A 25,324-nucleotide genomic window follows, 5' to 3' on the forward strand; every position below is an offset into this window, starting at 1 on the left:
ACGTGTTTCCTGATTGGGCTTGTCTGAACACAGGTCTCATGTGAACCAGAAGATCACGGAGAGTGGGAGGCACTGACGTACCGTCCTAGATGCAGCATAGCGAGAGGCAGGAATTCAACGTGCCTCACATCAATGTAAGGTGTGGTTTCACACATACATGCATTCGTACTTGCACACACGAAAACACACCCACCCACTCCATTCTATATGGCAAGCTCACGGAGTGGTAAATTGTATTCTGAGCTTCTCGAAGATGTTTCGGGAAAGCATTAAAAGGAGACCATATTCTAAAAGTGTAATGTCAAAGCTTAGTCTCTATTTCTGTTATTTCCAAAGCACCAAGCCCCTGCAAGACACACACACTTAAAAAACAAAACACCATAAAAAGACCAAAGATCCCTCTGGGAATACATTCTCTGCACTCTTCAAAGCCAAATGTCCCCTCACTTGCCCCCTCGTAAACTGATTAATTTCAGTGGGAAGAATCTGCTCACAAATTGGCGAATTCATGCTGTGAAAATAAGTATTCGTACACATTAACTCAGGGACAGCAAGCAAAATCAAGAGAGCCCTATGTATTTTCCTCTGTTCAATAGAAACAACAGGATTTATACTAATTCTCATTTTCAAGCTGCAATTGGTATTTAATCTGTTACCAGGCAATTTTTTTCTTGAGTCATTTTGCACATGGATCAGATGCAACCCCCTTTCCCTGAATTAAAGAGTAAATGAGTGCACCATCTGGCCAGCCCCTTGCCTGATTCAGCCCCAGCGCCTGCGGTGGTATTCCAAAATGTGAGGAATGCTCACCCAGTAGACTCGGTTCACATCCTCCCTCCTATTGACTAAAGCTGCTCTGTCCCCTTCTGGGCCGCTTTATATAAGAGTTTGGTGGGAAGGCTAGGTCTCTGAAATCTTAACCATCTTCAAATGTGCGTGTGTGTGGTCTGAGCAGGCAGCTTATGCAATGAGAAATGGGAAGCCACTAAAATGATTCTGCTTCTAAATATTTTGACCTTTATTGACATTTATAAGTAGCAGGCAGCTTAATTACCAATTAAAGGAAGTTATTAGCTACAAAAGGAGCCTGTTCTTTTTTTCCTTTATGGCTCCTTTCCCAAACCAGTGCTGTTAGATGAGATTTCTGTGGCAGGACAAGGCAAAGGAGCCCAGGAGACCTAGGCTACTTTACAGCTAACCTATACAGAAATCCTTACAGAACTCAAAGAACTTTTATAAAGTGGATACTCCAGAGACAGCCCATTCAGAACAACAGAGTCTCCATTTCTGTTGGTGTTAAAGCCTGGTATTACAGCACTGCCACAATTTTCTACATGGAATTGCTTGGTGGGCATTATTGCTGGTTGGTTTTCTTTCAAGCACAACCATAATAAGGCCTATCTGAATTGGTTTTGCCTTTTTTTTTTTTTCCACCCCCACGATATGCATTTAGGGGCTGGCATGAGGAGTTGAGAACATACAAGACTCAGCTACTGATCTTGATACATACTGTTAAAATCACTGGAAGTTCTGCCCCAGAGGTGGATGAATTCCTACAGCAAACAAAGCAGCTCCTTTAAAATCACCTAGATCCCAACTCTGCCTGCAGGATTGCATGGGCTCGTAGCTCTACATACATTTATGGTCCCATACAGCATTAGGATTGTTTGCTGGCTGATGGCACTCCTGAGAACATCTTAATTAGAAAATCAGAAAGAGCAATGCTCTCGCATAATTTTAGAGTATCCTTCATTCAGTAAAAACAAACTAGGAGAACAGAATACCAAAACTGCAGTATGAGCAGAGCTCTGATATCTGACAGATATATACATATGCATGATTTTTTTAAACTAAACTAGTGCTAACACAAATTAAAAATAGCCTCATGAAAGAACTACCCAACTCTGTCCATCCATATTATTTTCAGTTCTGTAACACACATTAATGTTGTTTTAAGATTCTTTATATATGAAGGGAGAAGCAATGTAGATAAGACATGGAAACCCAAAGAAAGATACTTAAAACATTATTTCTTCACTGAGTGAATAATCCCAAGGTATAACTTCCTCAGCAGCTAGGAAGGTAGCTGCATGATCCAGACCATGTTTCAGAGTATATTGAACCCAAGACATCATGGAAGTGCCAACGTTCTCCCAGGCATAGTAATTTAGCTTTTCATCAACTCTCCTGCTTACATCAAAAGAAGTCCCGTGATACGTTCCACCAACCTCAGCTTCTGATTTTCTGACAAAATTGTGGACTCTCACGCAAGACATTTAATGCTATTTTTTACCTTCTCTGAATTTTTTCCCCAGATCCTCCTGGATGTTTTTGCTCTGTATTCTTTACACCGTCTTTACTGAGTTGATAATTCACCCTCAGTTTCAGAGGAAAAAAAAAAATTTACTTGCAACCTATTTGAAACTAAGAGTTTGATCCTGCAATCACTAAAGTCGAAGGCAACAAGGGTGTTCTGTTCAATGGGAATAGAACAAACCTAGAGTTCCTGGACAGTATGTTTTTAATCAGTGAGCCTTCACATTTAAAAGGAAATCATTTGCATCATGTTAGTATTCGTCGTCCACCTACACAGGATGGGAAATTTGCTGAACAAAAAGGTTAAGTGTGCTGATGCCAAGAGGGCTTGCCCATTGCAGAGCCGGTCTCAGCAATGAAAGCATCTCAGCTGTACCTGTTCCAGGAAGTTACATCAAAAAACCTCTGCATTCATGGCTCAGGGGAGTCAAACCTGTTTCTTACGGCACATAAAAGGTCAGCTAAGATTGCTGAGTGTATTATTTAATCCCAGGAACAGTCCAAGCGTACCAAAAACAAAAATAAAGCTCAAGTGAAAGAAGGTAACAGAAGGGAAGCTGCTACAGCCCATCTGACAGAGTTTACTCAAATATATCACTTTAGATCAAGAGAAATGTCCTCCCGCAAAGTGTTTATCAAGGGACCCTTGACTGGAAAAATGATACAAGAGTTCTTTGTGCCTGTTGCAAAAAAGCATACGTGGTCTTTACCATGCAAGACAGTTCTTCCCAGCTTGTGGTTCACAGAATCAGCTGGAGCCTGGGGCTACTTCTAAAGAATCCATGAAATATAACTGAGAAAGAAAAGTCAATTGTCAGAAGGCTACAATTTGCTGCAGAGATGTAGCCCTCTCCTCTAGAAAGTTTTAGGCACCTGCAGTTCAAAAAAAGATTGCAAGTCAATAGTTTAGCTGTTTTACACAAGATGAATTTTTTTCTTCCTATAACGTTTAATCTGACGATAGAAGACTCAAACCCCTAATTTTCTTGCCAAGAGGCTTCCCAGAGCTCCTCTGAGTCCTTTTCCACTGTCTTCTACTACCTTCATTTATATTCACTGAATCATTTTTCTCCTCATCTTTCAATTCGGAGCAGAATCTGAAAGTGCAAAGCTCATCTGTTTCCAAACCTTTTTTTTCTTTGGATGGATCTCTGATCATGCACAGCACCTTCTTATCCTTGCATGTAAATCTGTTAAGCATGACCAGTAAAATTTCACTGACGCGTTGTGGCTGTTCAGGACCACTGAACATCACACCCTAAAAAGCCTGTGCATCTTTTAGGAAAACGTCTCAAGCCTGATCCTTCTTCTCCTTTGGCAGCTATTCTGGCAGCTCCTTCCTAACCAGCTGTTCCCAGAGGCATAGAAGGGGATCTCACATCCCGGGTGAACATCTAGTTATCAAATGTCTGAGGAGAAATTATATTCAAAGATATTTTCCTAAAGGTTAATAACAAGGAAAGCTTGTGCAAATATCAGTCAAAGTAGCTGCTGATGTGCAGACTCCAAAGACTTGGAAAAGCAAATCGAATCCAAGCTTGCAACAGTGAACAGGTATCAGTAGGAATGAAGTATCTGCCTGAATTTTGATGACCTTGAACAATTCAATAAATCACATCACTCCACGTACACAGCTTGATAGGAGTCAGGCAGCTGTACTGCCCTTGAGAACTGGGCAGTGGGTTCTGGGAGGAAGGAAGTAGCTGCCACATGCAGTAAATAAAAAGAAGTTAAAAAAAAAATACACACATAGTTCTGCTGCAGAATCATTCCATTCAGCCTAGCTAGAAACACAGGCAGCTACAAACCGATCATTCATCTCCAACATAAACACCGATTTGGTTAGACTAGCAGTAACACAGGTTGAGATTTTTAGTAGATGACATAAATAAATGTATTTTTATATTTCCTGACCACATTAAGCTTGAAATCAGAGTTCTAAAATGTGAGCCACACACTATAAGATTTCTAATAGCCAATAAATTCAGATAGTCACAGTGAAGCAATGTTTTCTCCTTAAAGGTACATTTTGCTGCTGTGTATATAAATACAAGGGGACTTGTTTTTTTATGGATTTGAAATTATATGTAGCTGAACATGATCATTCAAAAAAGGTTAAAGTTCTCTTAGGAGGACAGCAAGATGGAAACCACTTTAGAAGGCACAATCTCAGATTCCAAATATTATTTCTACATGGAAAGACATTAGTAAGGAGGTGGGGGAAGGTGGGGGAAAATTACTTTCTCCCCAAAATGTACAATCCAGGAGACGAGAGCTAAAACATCCCAGCTCAAGAACATCAATGTATTCCTCTCTTCCTATCCTATGTCTGCTACACTAAGAAAGCACAAAACCAGTTCTAATCCTGTCCAGTGCATCCACTTCCCATTTGTAAAGTAGGGATTATCGTGCTAGAATTCTTTTAGAGAATTACCAGTAATACTTAAGAGCTAAAATACTTAGATGCTAAAGGTCATTTTTAATCTCTAGCCCTTACGGCATTTTCAAGTGGAGATCGACAATATCATTATGACATCCCACACCGGGAAAGTGAATACAACAGAAATAATGACTTCTTAAGCTTCTCAGAATGCGTCAGTAGCAACGTCAGGAGTGACTTTCAAGTGATAGCTGGCCATACAACACTTCAAACGGTATCGAAGATCCATAAAGGCTGATGTCCAGGATGACGCCCAGCAGTCAGAGAATTTAATGATGCGAGAACTTGCAGGATCACAAGGCTGACTTTCAGTACAGCGCTGCTCACCAAGCAAGCCCTGGCTGAAGGACAACAGTGCACTGCATGGACTTTGATGGCAAGTTCTTCGATACGGCACAAAGTTGTTTAGTTTTTGGACCTACCACTTTCTGTGGGTCTCTTACAAAGAGACATGTTCCCAGTGGGGGAGCAATAAAGAGTGTCAGTGTGTACTGGCTCTACTGCCCGTTATTGACTGAGTGTTGCTGGAATAGCCAAGATGAAAATATCTGAGCGCTGATGTCACTTCGATACAATTGCTTTGGAGGCTATTCAGTTTTCCTTGGGGCGCCTATTCATTTTAGGAGACTTGCTGATCTTTCTCTGATGGCTGGAGTTTTATGACCAGAAAGAAATGAAGATGGCAGCTAAGAGCCTCACTTCACAATGAGTAAAATAATCCTTTTAAGGGAGAATTTGTCATTCCTAGCTCAGTTGAAAAACCAGCAATTGAGACTAAGTAGACGGAATGTACTAGCAGAATGAATTTTAAAACATCAAGTACTTTCAAGTGGAATTTAGCTGCATGATGACAAACAAAACAAAAATAACAACTACCTCTCCACCCACCTATGTTAAGGTTGAAAAGTCAAGTATTCAAGAGCGGGAAACTCCAGAATTAAGGTTGCCTTGTGCAGTCCTAATTCACTTCTCCTGTGTGATACAATTAAAAGATATTTTTCCCCACGGCCTCACCCCATTTAGTGGGCAAGATGAACAGAGCTATTCAGTATTTCTTTTTTTACCTTTTTGAGTCAATGTGTGGCCCTGGTTTTATTTATAGCATGCAGTTTAAACTCTTCACTGAAAACAGGATTATTCATATCCTTGTGGGTTTTAATATAATACTTATCACAGAAGTATTTGCTTCAAAAACATAACAAATGCCTCATGACAAAACCCCTGCCAATGAGGTAGGATGGTAGCACGGTCCCTTCAGCCCAAATGCTTAATCAGAATCAGAGGTCCCACAAGATTGTTTTGATTAGTATGAGATCATCTGAATGCAATATAGTGTATAATATATTCCTGTTTTTAGAAAACCAGCGGTAACAAAACCCCATTTTTCTGAGAGAGAGGTCCAAAACTTGCACTGCCATGAGCTCTGTGTTTGAGAAACCATCTGTTTCCTTTCAGGGTCATCCGTAGCATTTGAAAATCTTGTTTTCCGTTGTTTGAAGCACCTCCTTCTAAGACCCCTGGGCAAATGACAAGCAAGGCCTAGACTGGAGCCAAGCAATGTAGCAGAGTAAGAACTAGAATGAAACCATTCCTAGCTCACTTGATTTTGGAAGATTCCCACCGAAATTTGCAATTTAAAAAAAAATAAAAAATATTACCCCCTACCTCTGGTGCAAATATATATGCATGTGATTATGTATATACACCTAAAACCGAAAAAGTAATCATATCTGATTGCAAAAAAATGAAACAACTTTATGTTTGTAGGATTTTTGTTTGAACACAACAGTGCTAATATTCTTCTTCAGCAGTTAATCATCCATCAGCAAAGTTTTAAGTAAACTTTAATTCAGAGACCACATAATCATTCTCACAAACAAGACAGTTTACATTCACCCTCTCGATGTGGATCTAAGCTACAAATCAAGTAACTCTTCTTTTGAGACATCATCTCTGTAGAAAAAAATGTGACCTCAAGTTCTTCCGCCAGAATGAAACCCATTTGAGAAATAAATTTTTCAAGTTTATGCAAGGCTGCAATCCCACCAGCACAACCTCTCAGAGAAATCAATTTATGACTCCCTATGTCCTACTGCTTGTTTTACATTGTAGTCTTAGAGAAAAATGCTTATGTTAGAAATATCTTTTTAAAAAATTACTTACTTTTCTGACAGCCATCAGCATCTCTTTATACTCTTCTGGTCCATGTTGCTTATCTCAAACTGTTCCTCAATGATACTCGCTTCAGAGGAGATGATCCGACAGCTAAAAGAAAAATGCACAGTCCTTACAGTTTATATCCACAGGACTGGAAATTTGGCATGTTTGGAGGCTTTAGCGTTATTATTATTATTATTACAAATATATTTTGGAATTTGTATTTTTGGCATAACTGGAAGATTCATTGTAAGGAATGTAGCTCTTTTAAAATGTGTTAAATCAGCTTGGATTATTTCAAATTCAAGCACTTCAGCAATGACTGTAACTATGATTCTTTTTTGATTTGATGTGGTAAAAAGAAAGTTAACAAACACAATCTGGAGTATCACTTAGCAGCACTTTTAAAAATACCACCATTATTATCCTAGGATGCACCTATCTGAAACACTGGCGCTGGTACAACCTGTCTTGGATCAAGACGGTTTTGTTAGTTAGAATGCCTTTTTTCTTTAATTCTTCTTTAATTTGGTTTAGAAACACCCTCTTCCTCAGCCTGATTGAGAGACTACCCCCCGTCCATCTGATGCTCTCAACCGAGCTCACAGAATTGCTCTCTGTGCAAAAGTGGCTGTCAAAGGAATGCAGACAGACTCACTAACACACCGGGAAACAGAAGTCAGCATTGCTTCATTAACATGCCTTAGGAAGCTATGGTGATATAACAGTTGCCACAGATACTATATACGGTACAAATTATAATCATTTTACTGCCAACATGTGGTCAAGTTTAAGATGGGAATCCTATAAAGCTTCCAGTTACACCTCCTTGTGCTTTTCTGAGCTCAGTTCCAATCTCAGCTCAGGGTTGGGTTTGGTTTTTTTTCAAACTTTAATAAATGTATTCTCTGATTCATAGCAATATTTCAAAAATTGAAAAAAGGGCTCCTGAAATTTTAACCCTTCACAAAGTGACAAAGGCTCCCAGAAACTCATCTAAGGCATGCTGTAATTAGCTAGACTTTCTACTGACTTATTCAGCTTTGGAATAAAAACAATCCAAACCCAAATAAGGGGGCCATGAAACAGCAAAGCATTGGGGCATATAGTTCACTTTAAGAATATACTAAATCTCCATTGGCATCACTTGGAATTCTACTAAATAGAGAGGAATTACACGTGTTCTTACATATTTTGCAGAACGTACTTGCCCCCCACCCAAGTTGCTAATGGGTACAAGTAAGGCCTCATCTCTGAAATTCCCTGAGAAGGCAAAAGTACAAGCTTTTTTTTTTTTCAGTTTTGTTTGTTGTTTGTTTTAATAAATAAGCTACAAGAATACCAGGCCACGCCACCAAACAAGTATCACTATAGGAGCTCACCCCAGCTGTACAAGCATTGAGATTATCCTAACTCATCTTCACATTTTCCTCGTGAACTTTAAAAGTTTAACAAGGAAATAAGAAGCCTGGCAGCTTAGAGAGCAGTTTTATCTGTGCATGTGAGTAAAGTCCTCCTTTCCTTTGCAGACCTGACACTCCAGTCCCATTGACAGCTAGCCGGAGGTTGCAAAGTACCTTTTACATTCCTTTGCTGCTCTTCTCCACTGGTACTGGCCGGGCAGAAAGAAACAGATCCCTACCACTAAGCTAGTATTGGGTAGTTCATCCATAAAACATTTCCAACGCACTAGTACCCTGCGTGGCACTTTTCACTAGCTTTTTTCAAAGCGGTTTGCAGAGTGGGTGTTGATCAGCATTGCAACCATTTCACAGGTGAAGGGACTGAGGAGGCAAGCCCGGGGTGAGCCTGGCGCTCCCCTGACTGTCCCCACGCTCCTCCAGTGCTGTGCAATGCTGCCTCTCGGTGGAGCACAGCTAAATGCTCTGCAAGCCTCTCAACTTTTCCCTCCAGCCTGAACCTCTAGACCTGAACAGAGGCAAATCTAGTCTCAGTTGTCTTTAGTTATTAAGGTGCTTTATCTGTCCACTTCCTTACAATTTGTGTCTGCCTGCTGCATGAGGAAAGGACTGATGTCACACCTTCTAGGGTAGCATTAAAGATAGAATGCCCAAGGCGTGTGTTTTAAAACTGGTAGTTAAATTGGACAGCCAGGAGCACTGAATTTGAATGTTTCATAATCTAAGTTGAATATCCACAGAAAGAACAATTGTTTAATTTTAGTAATGAGCTAATTAAACTAATTCAATGATGAACTAATTCAACCCCTTCCAAAACAATTCACGAACTCTTACTCGTTATCAGTTTACAGTGCTTGGGGACCTTCATTAATTATCGCTATTCCTAGTTGCTATATGTATTTATGTTATGGGTGCTGTATAAAGATGGACATGGAAAAAACATATAGCTGTGCCTTTTTGTTCATACTCACAAACGGCAACGGGAAAAACTCCAGAAGCATTCTCGATGTTTTGTAGTTGTCAAGACATTTCATTTTCTCTCATTCCCAAGCTTCAGAAGCTTCCTCTTTGTGATTGCAAACAGATGATGGTAGAGCATGCAATTAGACTAATACAAGTAAATTCCAATCAGCGGTAGCCTGCAGCAGCTTCTCAGTGTTCACATCAAATGGAGGCCAACTCTTAGCATGAAGCTGTCAGCAGGAAAAGATAAATTAAAATTGATCATTAGAAGCAAACTTCTGTGACCTTCTTCATTGCACCCAGGAGTATCTATAACATCTGTCATTTATTATATATCATGGTTGGGATTTTCAACCATCCACTGAGCTCGGGCACTCAAAATCCAATACGCACCTTTAGTGCAAAGCCTCATGAGTTTTGACCATTTGGGAGAACAGCATTCCACAAAAGGGGGAAGTGCCTGCACCTCTCTGCATGTACCAAGAAACATTATTAAGAACATACAATTTAGGAGTGTATTTGAAAATGACACCTTTAAAATTTGAACTTTTAGCACAACTAAAGTAGATTCTGCAGATTTACTTCATCCTTGCCAACCTTTACAATCTTTCTTTGCAAAACAGACACGGCAGATTCTCAAATATTTTAGTTTTTCCAAAAATTACCCCAGTAAAACCAGTGGTTATTGATAACAGCCATTCATAATGCTCAACGGGCATAAGATATGACAGCGCTAGCTTTCGTAATAGTGTAGGAACTGCTAAGTAACGTGCTGTAAGTTTCAGAGTTACCTATCTTGATCTTATCTCAGGGATCACAGTTCAAACACAAGATCTTCCAGGCTCCTGGAGGTTTTCTTAAGATGAAGACTGTCTTCAGAAGCACCCCACAGATTTCCCAGGATACGAGAAGACCGGTATCCCCCACAGTGGGGGGCCAGCAGAGGTGCACGGCATCCCAGATGCCCCAGAAGGGGTGTCGAGCCTCCTGGTAGTCCAAGGGAAGGCAGGCTTGTCGACTGATGGCATCAAGAGCTGGGGGGAAAAGGCATGTAATAAGGTCAGGTCCACCGGAGTTTATTGGGTAAAGGGCAGAGCTGTGCAAACATGACCGCATCGGTCTGGCTAAAAACACTTACATAAGAAATAAAAATGGCTCTAAGCATGGAAAAGTTGGCAATCTTTATTCTAAAGTTACTGGGCAACCCTGGTGTATATGTGCAAGTTCAAAACCAGGCTTTTTAGAGCAGTATGAGTCTTCACTGTTCTTGATCTCTTTTTATAGGCAATAAAATGCATCTCCCACATTTCCAAATGCTTCTTTCTGCCTTTAAAATTCACTCGGTCATCAGAAACAGTTCTGAACATCTTCTCTATTAACAACTATATTCCCCCAAGTGCTTCAAGTCAAAGCAGCACGATTGATTAAAAAGCAAGGCATCCTCATTTCAATTACTTCCATTTTTCTATTTTTCTCTGAAAAGCAAGTCCAGGTCATTAGCACAGTTGAGCGTTAGACAAAAAGTTTCCAAAAACAGCTAACATAATGCAATGAAAGTCATTTTGTAACACAGAAAAATACAAGTACAGTTATACAAGTGTTCTTGTTCCAAGAACAATTGTAAGTGGGTTTTGTTTTGATTTTGAAAAATCTCCAATATCTCAGGGTAGTTGCAGTAGACCACACACTGGAAAAATTATGTGTTTTTTCTGGTCACTGTATAATAAGAAAGGATTTTTCTCTCTGAGACAGAAAAGGCCTATTCAAAGTTGGAAAGAGAGTGCAACTCAGAAGAATGGAGAATCAGGAAGCTGGGGAGATAGGTTATAGTTGTATGATTTGGTCTAGTTGTCTGAAGAGCTGCCAGGGAATTAGGAAAGACAGCTCCTACTTTTTCATCAGCCTAGGCAAAACATAAGGGCTAAAAGAAAAAGCCAAATAAATACCAATTTTATGGTATATGCTATTAGGGGTGATCCATCTCTGGTTGTCTATCCGGAGATAAGAGGTTTTGCAACACAAAGCACAGCATAGATAGAAAATGAAGTGGGAGGATAAGTATCAAATTATTTGAGATAGTGAGTTTTGTGCCAAAGTTTTTGCGATATGGTCACGTACTATTCCGCAGCAAGACGATATATAAATATCTATATCATTTATGGAAGAAGATCCTCTCCAGGCCGTAGACAAGTGAACAGCAGATAAACCATAAACCGAGAGTCCATTGTGAGCTTCCCCTGACTTCACAACCCACCGAGGTAAGCCAGTTGCAAAACCTACTTTCCAGGTCATTTTACTGCCATCATTGAGCAATTTTGGATGGACTCCACTGAGTAAATTTTCTTTTAATATTCTTTTACCAATAAAACAAAATAAAAGATTTTATAGCCTTGATGTGTTTCTGGCACATTTAAAAAAATGCTGCTAATAAAACTTTTCCAAGATGAAACAAGAGGAAAAAATGACAAAGCTGTAGCAATGTAAATATCTCATGACTTTTTTTTTTTTTTTGTAAAGTTGGACTTTTATGCAGGAAACTGGGAAACAACATCACAGAAAAAGACTGTGTTAAGAGAAGAAAACCCATGCAAGCGCAACGTACAGAGTGGAACAGTATCATGTTTCTAGCAGCCCACACTAAACGTAGGTTGAAAGAATCGTGTTTTCATGCACACCAAGGGCTTGCTCCTTCTGACCACTGAAGTCAGTGACAATTCACCAAATGACTTTAGTGATGCACGAGCCAGTCCCTAAAGCAGCAGATTGGCTTGTACGTATGGCACTGGGCAGACAGCTGAGACCTGAATTCAGTTCCGAGCTTGATACAAACTCCCTGTGCAATTCCTGTCCAGTCTCCCTGGGCCTCAGCTTCTCACCCGTAAAGAGGAGTGATCTCTCTGTCTGCTTCCACTGTCAGCTCTCTGAATAGTCGTGGTCTGTCTCTCCTGGCACGCCAAAGCCTTTGTTTTGGGTGTGGTTTTTAGGTGCGGTTTTTAGGTGCAATTGTGATTTAACAAGGAATGACTAATGGCCACCCTTAATCATCAGAGCTCTAGCGTCGTACAGCACTGCAGTGACTCTTGTATGCTGCCCTACCCACCTTCTGCGGGAGATAAAGCAAGCCAAATGTATAGCAAGGACTTTAAAATGTGCCTTAAGCACCAAACTTATCCGCAGCAGGCTGACCTATATATACAATACTGCCCTTTACGTGCATCATAAATCACACAGTGCATTAGCTGGTTGACTTTCAAGCATCACCTCCTCCATGCTTGAAAATGGTCCATCCTGATGAGCAGGAAGTCAAGCAAGCACACCAGGAGACCTGCATGGATGAACAAGGAGCTCCTGACAATATTCCCGCTGTAGTTTCACAGCACTTTTTCACTTCTCAGATCATAGGCAGTATATGAACTACAATGTTGTTCCTTATTTTACACTAGCAGGCAACATTTTTAACGTTAATGCTGTTTTGGGAAATTGACCACGAGAGGGCACCAGTAGTGCTTTAAGAAAATAATAAAAAGGCAAAACCAAGTAGCTCAATAAATAAATGGGAATTTGCTTACAGATCATATAGCTTCAAAGGCATTGGATGTCAGTTTCCACAGTCATGAGTCACCCACCCACAGAAAGCTCAAGCGTGGGGCAGCTACATGGGTGCACATCACCCATGCAGCGGGGAGAACACCACCCAACTACCTAAAGCCACGCAGCTGGTGCTTTTTCTGCTTCCCCTACAAGACTCTGTTTCCTCACAGGCCCCCTTAGGGAGGGCGGGCGAACAGTCCGTTGACACATCATTTAGTATCAACACTGTCCAGAGCCTCCCTCTGCGGCGTCTCTGTCCTGCCTCAAGCCTCCCTCACAGGAGCAGGACTTCTCAGTGCTGCTCTTGGGAGGCTCATTCCCTTCTCTCTCGGCAGAGAAAGGCTTCTCAGTCCTGAAAGCCAGGGGAGCAGTAATGTCTGAAACCACACGTTTTCAGCCCAGCAAGGCCTAGCAACGGGCTTGCTCGTTTGAGCCTTTTCAACGCCCACTATCTATGAGGGGGGCCTAAACGATAACTCACAGAACCAAAAGAAGGAACAGCTAGAGCTCAAGCTGAACGGCTGACCTCCAAGACTGGGAGAGTTGTTTTTTCCGCAAAGACATAACCATAAGGAATTCCTCTACAAACAAGAGAAAAGAAAAAGCTTATTATTTTTCAAAACTGCATCCTGAATATCTGATTCAAAATTATGCCACGTAAAAACAAAACCCTTGGCCTCACAAAATCTCCCAGTGAGATCTCCCTGCCAAATACCATCTAGAATACAGACATTTGCACCAAGAGAAAAATGTCTACAAATACCCTATTGAAGAGCAAGTGCAGTTATGTATGAACGTATAGATCACTCGCAAAGCTAATTTTGCTTACAAAGGAAAATATCTCATTGCTAAAAGATTCGTATGGTTAAGCTAAACCTTTTCCTGCAGCATTGACTGTGAATACAAAAGGATTGTTCTTTTTTGTTTTGGCTGTAAGTGAACAAAATGCTGTTTTCAACTAGATGTTTCTCACGAGTTTTTGTGACAACTGGATTAATTCCGTGCAATTATTCTCTGGAAGTAAATTTACTCTGAATGCCCTGGTAAATTTCTGGCAGTTCAGAGGAATCTCCCAGTTGGGACACATGCACTGAGAACAGCACCAGGTAAGCCAGGAATGGGGGAAAATTAAAATAACTCAATCTATAATCAGGGTAGAAATTAAAACAGCTGCTAGAGAGCAAGAGAGTCAATAGGGTGCTTTATATTTCCAGCCTTACAGTCTAAACTTGATAAATGTTTTTGCATTATTCGAATAGCTGTTTCTTCTACTGCATTTGTAAAGGTATGCATACTTGAGCAAGTCTTGAAGTACTGAGATTATTTTTAATGCATTTATCAGGCCAAAAGCAAAAAAAAAATACTTATTTTGATTTAACTGTTATTCCTAGCTCCAAATGAGTTCCCAAAATACAAATTACATAGTTACAAATGTCAAAAACCATAATAAACACCCTAAAACATTATGAAATTTGAACTAACTTATTGACTAGGCTGCAGAGCAAGATTTGACTGTCAAAGTCTAAATTAAAATCACATGTATTTGCAACCTTTTCTATTCAAAATAAAAGTACTTAACATATGTAGACCCTGTGATTTTTTAAATGGTTGTAATCTGTTCTTTTTTCCCCCCTTGCAATCTAAATGTTCATATTATAAATGCAGAGGTGAAGGTTCTTTTAATCCGAGGCTAAAGGCCTTTGATGTTGAAGCAGATACGCTTTCCCAAAGCAGCTGTGCCGTTCCTGCGTTAATTAGGAGATACAGAACGCTCTTTAATACGCACAGAATGAGAGGTGTCCGAGGTCACACACTTGTTACACGTTCTGAAAAGCGGTTCCATTGCCTTTTGGTTTTAGCCAAACTTGTTTCTTGGTTTTTGCCAGGAACCAGTCCCGGCTGTTTGGCTCTGGTATTACAGATCACTAGGGCTTCAACCTACAGCCCAGGAAAGTCAAGGCAAAGATTCTCACCAGGCTGTGGCTCAGATCCTAAATTTTTACATGCAATCATGGTAAAAACAAGCCAGAAATAAACTGCTGCTCAGTTCTGTTTAGCCAGTCTCTCCCATTACTGCGATCCAATGCAAAGTATCATTATTTTTAATTATACATCTGTTTTACCTTTCCTCATTTTCTTCCCCCATCTTCAAATTCACCAACAGAATCCTTTGGGAACTGTATAAATTTTGGGAAAATAGTGCTGTTCTACAAAGCTCTCCTGAAACTTTAATTAAAATGGTTACAATTGGCCATCACACCAACAGTTTAACCTGATTTGGCAGTTAAAAATATAGTGTATACATAGTAGCATTTTAAAATCGACGCTGGAACTGGACAAAAGGGGCATCATCAGCCTAAGAGCTGCAATTATTAAAACTGCAATGACTGCAAGTATTAATTTTCCTTTTGAGCTTCCACAAGGTTTGTTTCCATTACATATTTAGGTGGCAAGATGCTAGCAGCATAATCACTTTTATTTGTTGCTCCCACTCACAATCACTGTTTGCAGGGTTTTAGTCACTGACACTGGTAGGACAGTTGGAAATCCAGAACAAAATTGCTACCGGCAATTTAGGATACAGTAAAGATAAGTAAGATTACGGAAAATATGCAGGGAGCGCTTCTAATAGTTACAATTTTGCACTTCGTTCTTCTCTCATTTTCATCACCCTGCCAGAAGCTTAACTGTATCTTCCACTTAGCCAAGTACTGCTTTTAGCTTTCAATGAAAATACTACCCTTTCAGCAGAAAAAAATAAGCTTTTTGCTTTTGATCACCCTAAGCCTACTTTGTAGAGCGGCAATACTTGACAATTGCTCTTCTATTTTATCAGGTGGGAGCTTGCAGAAAAAACCTTGCAGTGATGAAATTAGCAGCGCTGAAGACTTACATTTTGAGAATATGGTATATGCTTCTGCCGATAACACGGCTGAATACAGCCGAGGATTTCCAGTGGACAAAGAATAATCCAGGCTCTTTCTATTATGGCACTTTTCCAGCTGGTACTTTTGAACTACAGTTGACTGTGGCTTTTAAAATGCTTTAGATCTACTTGTGTGTTCGCACAAGAAACCTACCAAAAGGTTTTCCTTATCCTTCCAGGGGAACGGCAGAAATAATCAGACTCTTGCAGAATGCATACTTAATATCATCTTTTGCACCTAGCCCTGGAAATCTAAGGATTCACATAACCCTGCATTTCACATAGTCATCAAAACAGTAAGCTCAGAGTAAATGCTAATAGATTAATATTTCATATCCAGGTCTCCCTTTCCTGCCTGTGATTGAGTAAGATGCACAGTATAACAAACCACACCTGAGAACTCTTCTCCTTTTTCATAAATTATCTACAACGCATGAAGGATTATAAACTAAAAATATCCTTTGTTATGCAGCTAACTTAAGAAATGAATGCGAGTGAAGTAATTGTGTTGGGTTTGTTTCAAGCTGTTTAGTATTATCTAATTCACTCTTCAGTACTGCTTTATGAAACCTTGTCCTTTCTTCAACATATATCTATACACACTCACACATTTCATGCAACCGAAATCAAAACTAAAGAGATATAGGCACTGGTTGGTTTTCATGCTCAATTTTTTAAGTGGCTTATGAAATGGATTAATCATGTCCTTTTGTATAATACTAGGAAAATAATCAAGAATCTTTCTATATATTTTACATAACAACAGCTAAACTTCTAATTGTTAAAAAACCCATAAAAACTAGCAGGCAGAAATTATGCGGGAACCTAATTTTTTCTTATAGTAAGACATTTCTGTCTTGCTATCAATGCACTACCTCATGGCTGTAAAATAATAGTAACAAGGTTTAATGTATGACAAAATTAGACTCCTTTGTCAGTGCATCGGAAAAGGATACCTTTAGAATATACCCCATTTTCAGACAGTCCCTTTTATGCACCGACAGTTTCATGTAGAAGACACTGGCCTCTTGTTCAGTAGGCATGCAATCAGGCACATTTCACACCAAGCAATGCGCTGTGAAGGTGTGTCAATTACTTTCTCGTATGAAAATTTAGTACAAAGACCAGTTTTGCAGGAAAATGTTCAAATCATAACTCACTACTTTTTACCTTTAGGCTTTTTATGGGGTGTTGGAAGTTCCGCATACCAGACTGAAGGGGCCTGGGACAAGGATGGGAAAGGACCAAGTATCTGGGATGCTTTTACTCACAACAAGGGGAAAGTGTTTAGAAACGAAACCGGAGATTCAGCATGTGACGGCTACTACAAAGTTAAGGTATCGTTAAAGAGGAACTATCCCTCTAGAAGCATTCTGGAGCCCTTTCTTGGTACTGATTTCCCATTTTGAAATAACAGCAAAGATGAAATGCTTTAGTTGCTCATTTAACTTTGGAAGTGAAGGGATGCTATTTTCAATTAGTTCAGTAAAATCTTCTTTCCAAATAATCTCATAGAATCAATAATACCACAGTTTTTCCCAAATACGCCTCAGTTTTTCAGGATTTTTGTGTCCAAAGAAGTATTCTAAATGTTGTGGGCAGTCCAAATGCTAGTTAGAACAACAATGAGGAACGCATTTGAGCTTTGAAGAAAAATAACATCTTTTTGCTTGTGTTTGAGCAGCTTTAAAGGTTTTCTGTGTATATTTAAGAATAATAAAACCAACAGATATTTTAAAATTCAGTCTGAATGTTTTCCAGATACACAGCAAAAGGAACCCAAATGACTGCCATAAGCCAATATTACCTAATTGGAATTCCAACTAATTTGATAGAAGTTATATTCCACCGAGGTTGTTCCACATATATGAAGTCCAAGGGAGAAACAGAGGTCTCGGCAAGAACTAAGAGGAAAGAAACTAATTATGCCTTACTATCCTGAACTGGGAAAATGCAGGAGAGATTTCATTTGATCTCTCTCAAACAAGTAAAAGCTCGAAAGAACAGCTTAATGAAAACCCACAGAGAGGTTGGAACTCAGACTCACTGAGCTGTTGCATCAGAAGAGAAGGACACGATGATCACAGGACCTATTTTTCAGAGAGGATTCAGGCATAAATGATAGCATTTCAACATCTGCTCACTACTATGGGCTATATTTTGAGATGCTTTCTAAAACTTGCTTGTATGTGTCCAGTTACATGGTCCTCTTTATATAAAAGTATGCTTCTTTATTTGCTTCCATCATCAGAATTCTCTTTGCATTGGCTCATATACCATCAATTTCTAATTTCATTTAATATTGAAGATGTATGATTTCTTAGAAAAAGATGTATTTATACTGACTTTACTTTTTGTGCTAACTCCAGTATAAGACAGTAAATGAAAGCCTGCATAATCATGTTTTTGTACCTAAGCTGAAATGTTTTGAGGTCAAGATTTACAGGCTTATATTATTTTTTTAAAACTTGCACATTACCAATGCTGACATAAATATATTATGTTACAGAATACCTCACAACCCATTTTTCTGTCCTCTATTTGATGGTGAAAACATTCAGTTTCCATAGCTGTTAACACAAAACATTATAGGACTTCTTTGGAGAGTGAAGAACAAAAATAGTTAAAAGGGAAGTATACAAGTAGAAAGCCATCATCTCAAAGCAAATTCAGAAAAAGTAACTGATGGAATCCTCTTTTGTGGAACTCTTCTGTAGATTTTCTGCATTCAGTACAATTTAAGACAGATGAATAACTGAAGAGTTATTCTGCTTGGACTCAAGCTACGTTAATTGGATTTTCTTTTCACAGGATGACATTCAGTTACTGAAGGAGCTGAAAGTGAATCATTATCTATTCTCTATCTCGTGGCCTCGGATTATGCCCACTGGCATCAAGAGTAAGCATAACGATTTCACCATATTCTTGACAGTATTAGTAGAAAAGTAATTTTACTCCCAAGTATACCACAGTTGTTTAACACTACTGTTAAATAGATTTATGTTACCTTGTCTGCGGAACAGAGCTTAACAATTACACACGCATTACAGTACACTCATTGCTGTAATGTAAAATACCTTGGTTAAAGTTTTTAGATTTCTATTCTTCCAGTTGTTTGAAAAACAGACCAGGTAATTTCTTCTCTATGTGTTTCATCAGCAGAGGAATTGAATGAGAAGGGAATACAGTTCTACAATGATACAATTAATAGTCTTCTAGAAAACAATATTATCCCTATTGTGAGCCTCTACCACTGGGATCTTCCACAGGTTAGACAATGTTTACATTAGTGAAATGTTTAATATAAACACTTCTGATGGGAAATTTATTTCTAAGTTTAAGGACTATGTGTACTTTAGAAGAATGTTTAAAGATGCCTGCCTGCTTTTAAGTATGCTTGTAATTAGTTTGTATTAATTTGCATTTTATATACATCGCAGTTTATACACACTGAAGTTTTGAAGACTCTCCTCTGAGCTACTGAAATACAAATAAAAGTCTTTGTTAATAGGCACCTGAACTTTAAATAACATTATTGATTCTTGAAATTCTCATTTAAAAAGGTTCTCCAAGAAAAGTATGGTGGCTGGCAAAATATAAGCATGATAAATTATTTTGATGATTATGCAAATCTGTGTTTTGAGAAGTTTGGCGATCGTGTGAAACACTGGATTACTTTTAGTAATCCTTGGGTAAGTTATCATCGCTTTCCTTCCAATCACTCCCCATTGCACAGTTCTGTTACCAAAATTCTGTGAAAGTGACACAACAGGAACGTAGATTAAAAAATGGAGAGGGAGAGACTTACACCATTAATCTTTGGGCCCCAAAATCTCAGTGGCCAGATTCTGCACAAGGGCAGAGTTTCAAGACACGAAATTCCCCTGAAGTTTTGAAAAATCATCAGCTGGAGAGAGGCACAGACATCAGCAAGGCAGGTAGAATTTGCCCGTCATGAGTTTCACGAGGGAACAGCAAGCCGGCTGTCAGTCCACTAACGCTAGTCACCAACACAGTGTTTCCAACAAGCCACAGCATGTTATCAACCAAGCAGTGGGGCAGTAGATGGGAGCCAAAGGAAGGGAAAAGGGGACTGGAGAGGACAGAGGGATTGAGAGAAAAATGGATTGCACAGAAAAGCACAGGATCGAAGTCCATAGGATGGTAGCAAATTCACTAGCTCCGCTGTTCAAAGAATAACTAACTCTCTGTATTTGCAGGCGGTTGCTGAAAAGGGTTATGGAACAGGAGAACACGCACCAGGACTGAAGCTCGGTGGATGTGGAGCATACAAAGCAGCGCACCATATAATTAAAGTAAAGCTAAAATCATGCTTTAAATTATGTGTAAATTAAGAATTTTCAGCAGACTAAGGTTCTTTTGATTCTGCTCTTTAAACAAAAAGATACTTTTGCAATGATGTCATTTCCAGCTAGCACACAAAAATTATCACCTGACTTTAAACCACCAATGCATGTTCCGGTGTAGCATGAAATGCTAGGTGCTCGATGCAATACCGTTGCAACAACTTACATTTTTCCCCTCATAATTTAAGTGTCTCTTTTACTATGTTTCAAACTGCTTGAGTAAGAAAATATCCAGGCTACTCTAGAAACAAGGAGTAAAAGCCTGACCTGTGGAAATGAGCTTGAATTTTGTGAGTGACTTCGGTAAGGCTAGCTTTTGTAAAAATAAACTTTCACTTGCCTGAATAAATTAGGCAAAGACATCCAAAGACTGCAGACACTAGACAAAACACTATACCAAATGCTGTGTATTACCTTCCTGGGGACCTCCTGGAATTTAGGGAAGGAATCTTGCATAAATGCTTTTTTGACACCTTACATGAAAAGAAAGCTTCCACAATATACATGAAAGAAATTATAAAATATTTTCAGACACACCTTAGTGCAAAAACTGCTCTTGATCTTCACTAGCTTTCTATATTGACTACGGCATAACAGATGAAAATGTGCATATAATTTTCTTTTTAACTTACAGACTCATGCAAAGGTATGGCACTCTTACAACAACACATGGCGTAGCGAGCAGCAAGGTAATAAGGATTCATGCTATAATTATGCTTCTGTTTATATTAAGGGCTTAAAGATTATGCATAAACTGCAGAATTGTCACTTTATGTTTTCAGGTATGGTTGGAATTTCCCTAACTAGTGCCTGGAGTGAACCTGTTGATCCACATAGCCAAACGGATAGAGACGCTGCTGAAAGATATATACAGTTTCATTTGGGATGGTTTGCAAATCCAATTTACAAAGGAGACTATCCAGAAGTTATGAAGAATTATGTAGGTAAGCCCCAGTAACCAGCTACAACATGAATAAATTACACGCTTACAACAGATTACAACAGAATAGCCCCTGACCAACATGTAGTTCAGTCAAGTAGGAGGACACAAGGCGAGACAAGGACAAGCAACAAATGGCCCAGGGGCTACACAAAGCTCCCGAGCAGTGGGAGGAACATACTAGAACAAAAAAGTTGAGCTGCTGTTGAGCCCAACAGTTACACATCTGAGTGCTCCAAACTAGAAAGGAAGCAACTACCTCACTTCTCAGTCATCGTCCGTTTTTAGCGGCCTAAGCAAGACAGGGAGTTGTTAAATACTTTTCTGGATTTTCCACCTAAGGACAAAGAACCAGCAGTTCTTCCATCACTAAAGCTTGCATTTCTACAGGGTTCCACTATCTCAGTTTCACAGAGAGAAGACAACAGGCAATGTACCCAGCAGCAAAGCAACTTCTGCTCCTGGCAGTTATGTTTCCAAGCATTCTGTTGACATTTATCATGCTCTTTGGGAAAAAAAACAAACACCACTTTATTTCACTGTCTTCTCTGTATAGTGTACCCAAGTTACCTCTCCAAAGACTATTTAATCTTAAAAAAGCAATCAAACTAAACTGTCCTTTACACTAAGTTCAGGAAAACGGTATTTATCGTTGAAGTAAAGAGAACAGATTTCTGTGCTCCTCAGAAGTATGTTTCCCATAATTATTTCAATAGGTAGCAAGAGTGCCCAGCAGGGCCTGGGGACATCAAGATTACCAACTTTCTCAGTGCAAGAGAAAACCTATATTAAAGGCACATCGGATTTCCTGGGAATAGGTCATTTTACTACTCGTTATGTTCTACAGAAGAGCTTTCCCTTTCTACAAGTACCCAGCTACCACACTGACAGTGATTTGGCTGAACTGGTGGACCCAAAATGGCCAGCTCCAGGACCTAAATGGTTATATTCTGTGCCTTGGGGATTCAGAAGATTACTCAACTTCATTAAGGTGATTACAGAGTAACTCTTGAAAAGAAAGTGAACAAAACACCTGGTTACATGCCGAAGCTGCACTTAACACTATTTTAGATTTTCAACAGTTTCACCTATATATTTGTCTTGTCATACTGGGAAGTTTCTTTGAAAAAAACTCCACCTTAATTACAGTTCAGAAATCTATAGAATTCAGTAATGTTAAAATAAAACCCATAGTTAACTTAAATTCCTAGTTACACATTTTTCTTACTAATTTTTTTTCTTTCTTTCTAAGTTTCTTACTTAAACCTGGAAATTTGCTTTTAATGCATTTTACTAAGAATCTCATGTTCTGTCAAAATAAGATGATTGTGTTTATATGAACCAGTCTAAACATATCTTTGTTTGCAGACACAGTACGGGAACCCTCTGATTTATGTGACAGAGAATGGAGTTTCTGAAAAGGTACAGTGTACTCAACTGTGTGATGAATGGCGGATAGAGTATCTGAAAGGATATATTAATGAAATACTGAAAGGTAACTTTAAAAACATCTTTTTAGTGCATGACCTTTTTGAGCTTTTTCACCTTCTGATTATTTTTTCACTCTTGTAGTTTATATCATAGAAAAATAAATACTCACAGATCAAAATGGACAGCAAACTAGACTAATAAATTTTCGCAAAAGTGACAACCTAGCCAAGTGTATTGATGCTAATAGATACAATAACTTACATGAGATTTAATACTGTAACAGACCATCAGTTTCCACTTCTAGAAAGGAGAAATTGCACCTAATTACCATTCTTACAGAGCTCTAGTACCTCTAAGCTAAAGATAACAGTTTCAAAGAATCTAAATTACCATATACTTTGCCATTTTTCTGTCATCATCCCTTTCCTCCTCCCCCTTTCTGGTCTAAAACAAAACACCTACAGAGCCATATTTTAAGGACAACAAACAGCCAACAAGTTTAAGAGAATTATGCGTATTCTGTTTACAGCTCTAAATGATGGCGTTAATGTCAGAGGTTACACTGCCTGGTCACTGCTGGATAAATTTGAATGGAACAAAGGCTTCTCTGAAAGATTTGGATTTTATCACATTGATTTTAAAAACAAGAACAAACCACGATACCCAAAGGCATCCGTTGACTATTATAGAAAGATTATCAGTGCAAATGGATTCCCAAATTCAAGAGAGGTGATGTCAACTGCTAATTTTATTCTTTTTTTACTTTTTTCTTCAATGGGCAGATATGTCATTGGATTTCTTGAAACAACTTGCATGAATATGGTACAAGAGAGGACACTTTGGTTCTGTAAATTAGGGATGTGTTAAATACACAGGTCTCCAGAGACAAAGAAAATGGAAACAAGCCTCAGTTACTGTTTCTAAAGCATTTCATGAACTCTAATTAGACTTACTGAAGTGATCAAAAATTCTGAATCATAAGTTACCAGACTTCCAGGCAGAAAATTACACATACATGCCACCTTACTGGAAAATAATATGGAATATATTCTGTGCTTTTAAAAATCTTATTAAACAATTAGCTATAAGAAATATATTGCAATAAAAATCACAAACATCCAAAGAAACTTTTCAGAAAATCATGTGTTGAAAGAATAAAATAGTTTCAAGTCAATTGTAACAGACAGATGTTCAGGGACAGAGAAGAAGGTACTGTGAATGAGACAGAATATTACAGTCTAATAGAACTGCTGCATGTCAACCTTCGCAGGTGGAAAACTGGTATCAGAAGGCCATGGACGCTTGCTCTACCACACACCAACTCCTTGCTACAGGTATTATGTGTCTTCTGTTTTGTTTTATAAAAGCATATTATATATCTCTCAGATTTTAAAGTTCTCTGTGAATGCTACTATTAGCAGGTCCTAAAAGGAATTTTCTCCCTGAAAGTACAACTGCTTTCAAATGCAACAGCCTCTAAAGAAAAATGTCTTTATTTACTCTCTCCAACTAAAATCACTATAGCTAAACAGATCGACTTTGGATATTAACAGAATACACAAACTGAAAGAGTTACTATTTAAAATGAAGGCTAGGGATGACAGTATTCTCCTTAAAATAAAAAAAAAAAAAAGCGCTAAATGCTCTTTCAAAGATAAAACAAACCCAGACAAATCAAGACAACCATGCAGACAGAAAACATTTAAAATGTTTGACCTCTACATACAATAAAAACATTAAAAAAATGGGCTAAGTACTAGCCTAAGGTAGCGTTAAGTCACTTTCTGCTCTTTCTTGCTCCTGGTAACAAAGCTGACAACAGCTAAACTTACAGCAGCTGCTCAAGAACACATAATAGAGCAGACTTTGCCTGCAATTCCACAGTGCCAGGCTCCATAAACCACCTCACTGAAGACCTTCCCAATGTAATTCAGGACCTTTCATAATTCCTGAACTAGGAGAACAGCCTACCACAGTCGATTTCTGAAATTTTTAAGAAAGATGAAATAGGTATTAAAGTCTCATATGAAGGATGAGACAAATTCCACGTGGTAGAGAACATCAAAGCAGTCATCCTAAGTTTATCCTACTTTGCCTCAACTGCTGCCTTAGATGTTCTATGTGAATTAACTGTATTTACTGAACTCTTTGAAGCTTATCTGTGGAGCAAAATTCTACAAAATAAAACCCATTTAACTTTTCAAAGAGCTACAAAACAATCATAAAAAGGATTAAGTGCTTCCCAAGGATTTCTCTTCGACAATTTTGTTTTCTACCCTTCCCTTAGTGGTGGGGAGAGGAGAGGCGGGGAATAAAAAAAAATCAAAGGAACAGTAGGATAGTGCTAATGCACTGAAGTTAATTCATAGTAAGCACAATTTCTGCAGCCCTTTGAGAACTGACATATCTTCAAAAAATTACCTTAGAAAGAAAAAAAGGAGGGAAAACTGTCACGGATTTGCTCCAGCTTTTGCAGACATACAAAATTTTGTTTGGTTTGTTTGCTGTTTATGCCAATGTCAACCTTTAACAAAATAATTTTAGCCATAATATTCAAAAAATCCTTAATCTATGTTAACACTAAGTTAATAGTTAATTAGTATACTCCAGAAGATTTAAATTTCTTACATACTACTCATTTCTCAAATTTTAGATTCCCTGATTACTCACATGGAAATGGTGACAGAGATTGTTTTTCCTACGATTTTCACACTCTGCATACTCATCAGTATTGTCCTACTAATAGTCTACTTATTTCAAAATAATAGATAA

At 38.7% G+C, this 25,324-nt stretch overlaps 1 protein-coding gene across 1 annotated transcript; it reads left to right on the forward strand.

The window, feature by feature from the left end:
- The first annotated feature begins 15,754 nt into the window (after nt 1-15,754).
- Nucleotides 15,755-25,324, forward strand: LCTL (lactase like). The gene is made up of 13 exons (XM_074601295.1): nt 15,755-15,893; nt 16,991-17,151; nt 18,626-18,713; nt 18,977-19,083; nt 19,378-19,506; nt 20,035-20,130; nt 20,816-20,870; nt 20,964-21,125; nt 21,838-22,112; nt 22,490-22,616; nt 23,082-23,281; nt 23,823-23,886; nt 25,206-25,324. Exons 1-13 carry the CDS (start codon nt 15,755-15,757, stop codon nt 25,322-25,324), a joined length of 1,722 nt encoding a protein of 573 aa, XP_074457396.1.

Source organism: Larus michahellis, chromosome 9, assembly GCF_964199755.1.
Source record: "Larus michahellis chromosome 9, bLarMic1.1, whole genome shotgun sequence".
NCBI lineage: Eukaryota > Metazoa > Chordata > Aves > Charadriiformes > Laridae > Larus > Larus michahellis.

Excerpts from the sequence above, each read along its gene's own strand:
- LCTL (XM_074601295.1), top strand. The coding sequence starts at position 15,755 with ATGAAATTAGCAGCGCTGAAGACTTACATTTTGAGAATATGGTATATG. Across the intron at positions 19,084-19,377 it reads ACCACTGGGATCTTCCACAG|GTTCTCCAAGAAAAGTATGG; the intron begins GTTAGACAATGT and ends TCATTTAAAAAG. Across the intron at positions 19,507-20,034 it reads TTACTTTTAGTAATCCTTGG|GCGGTTGCTGAAAAGGGTTA; the intron begins GTAAGTTATCAT and ends CTGTATTTGCAG.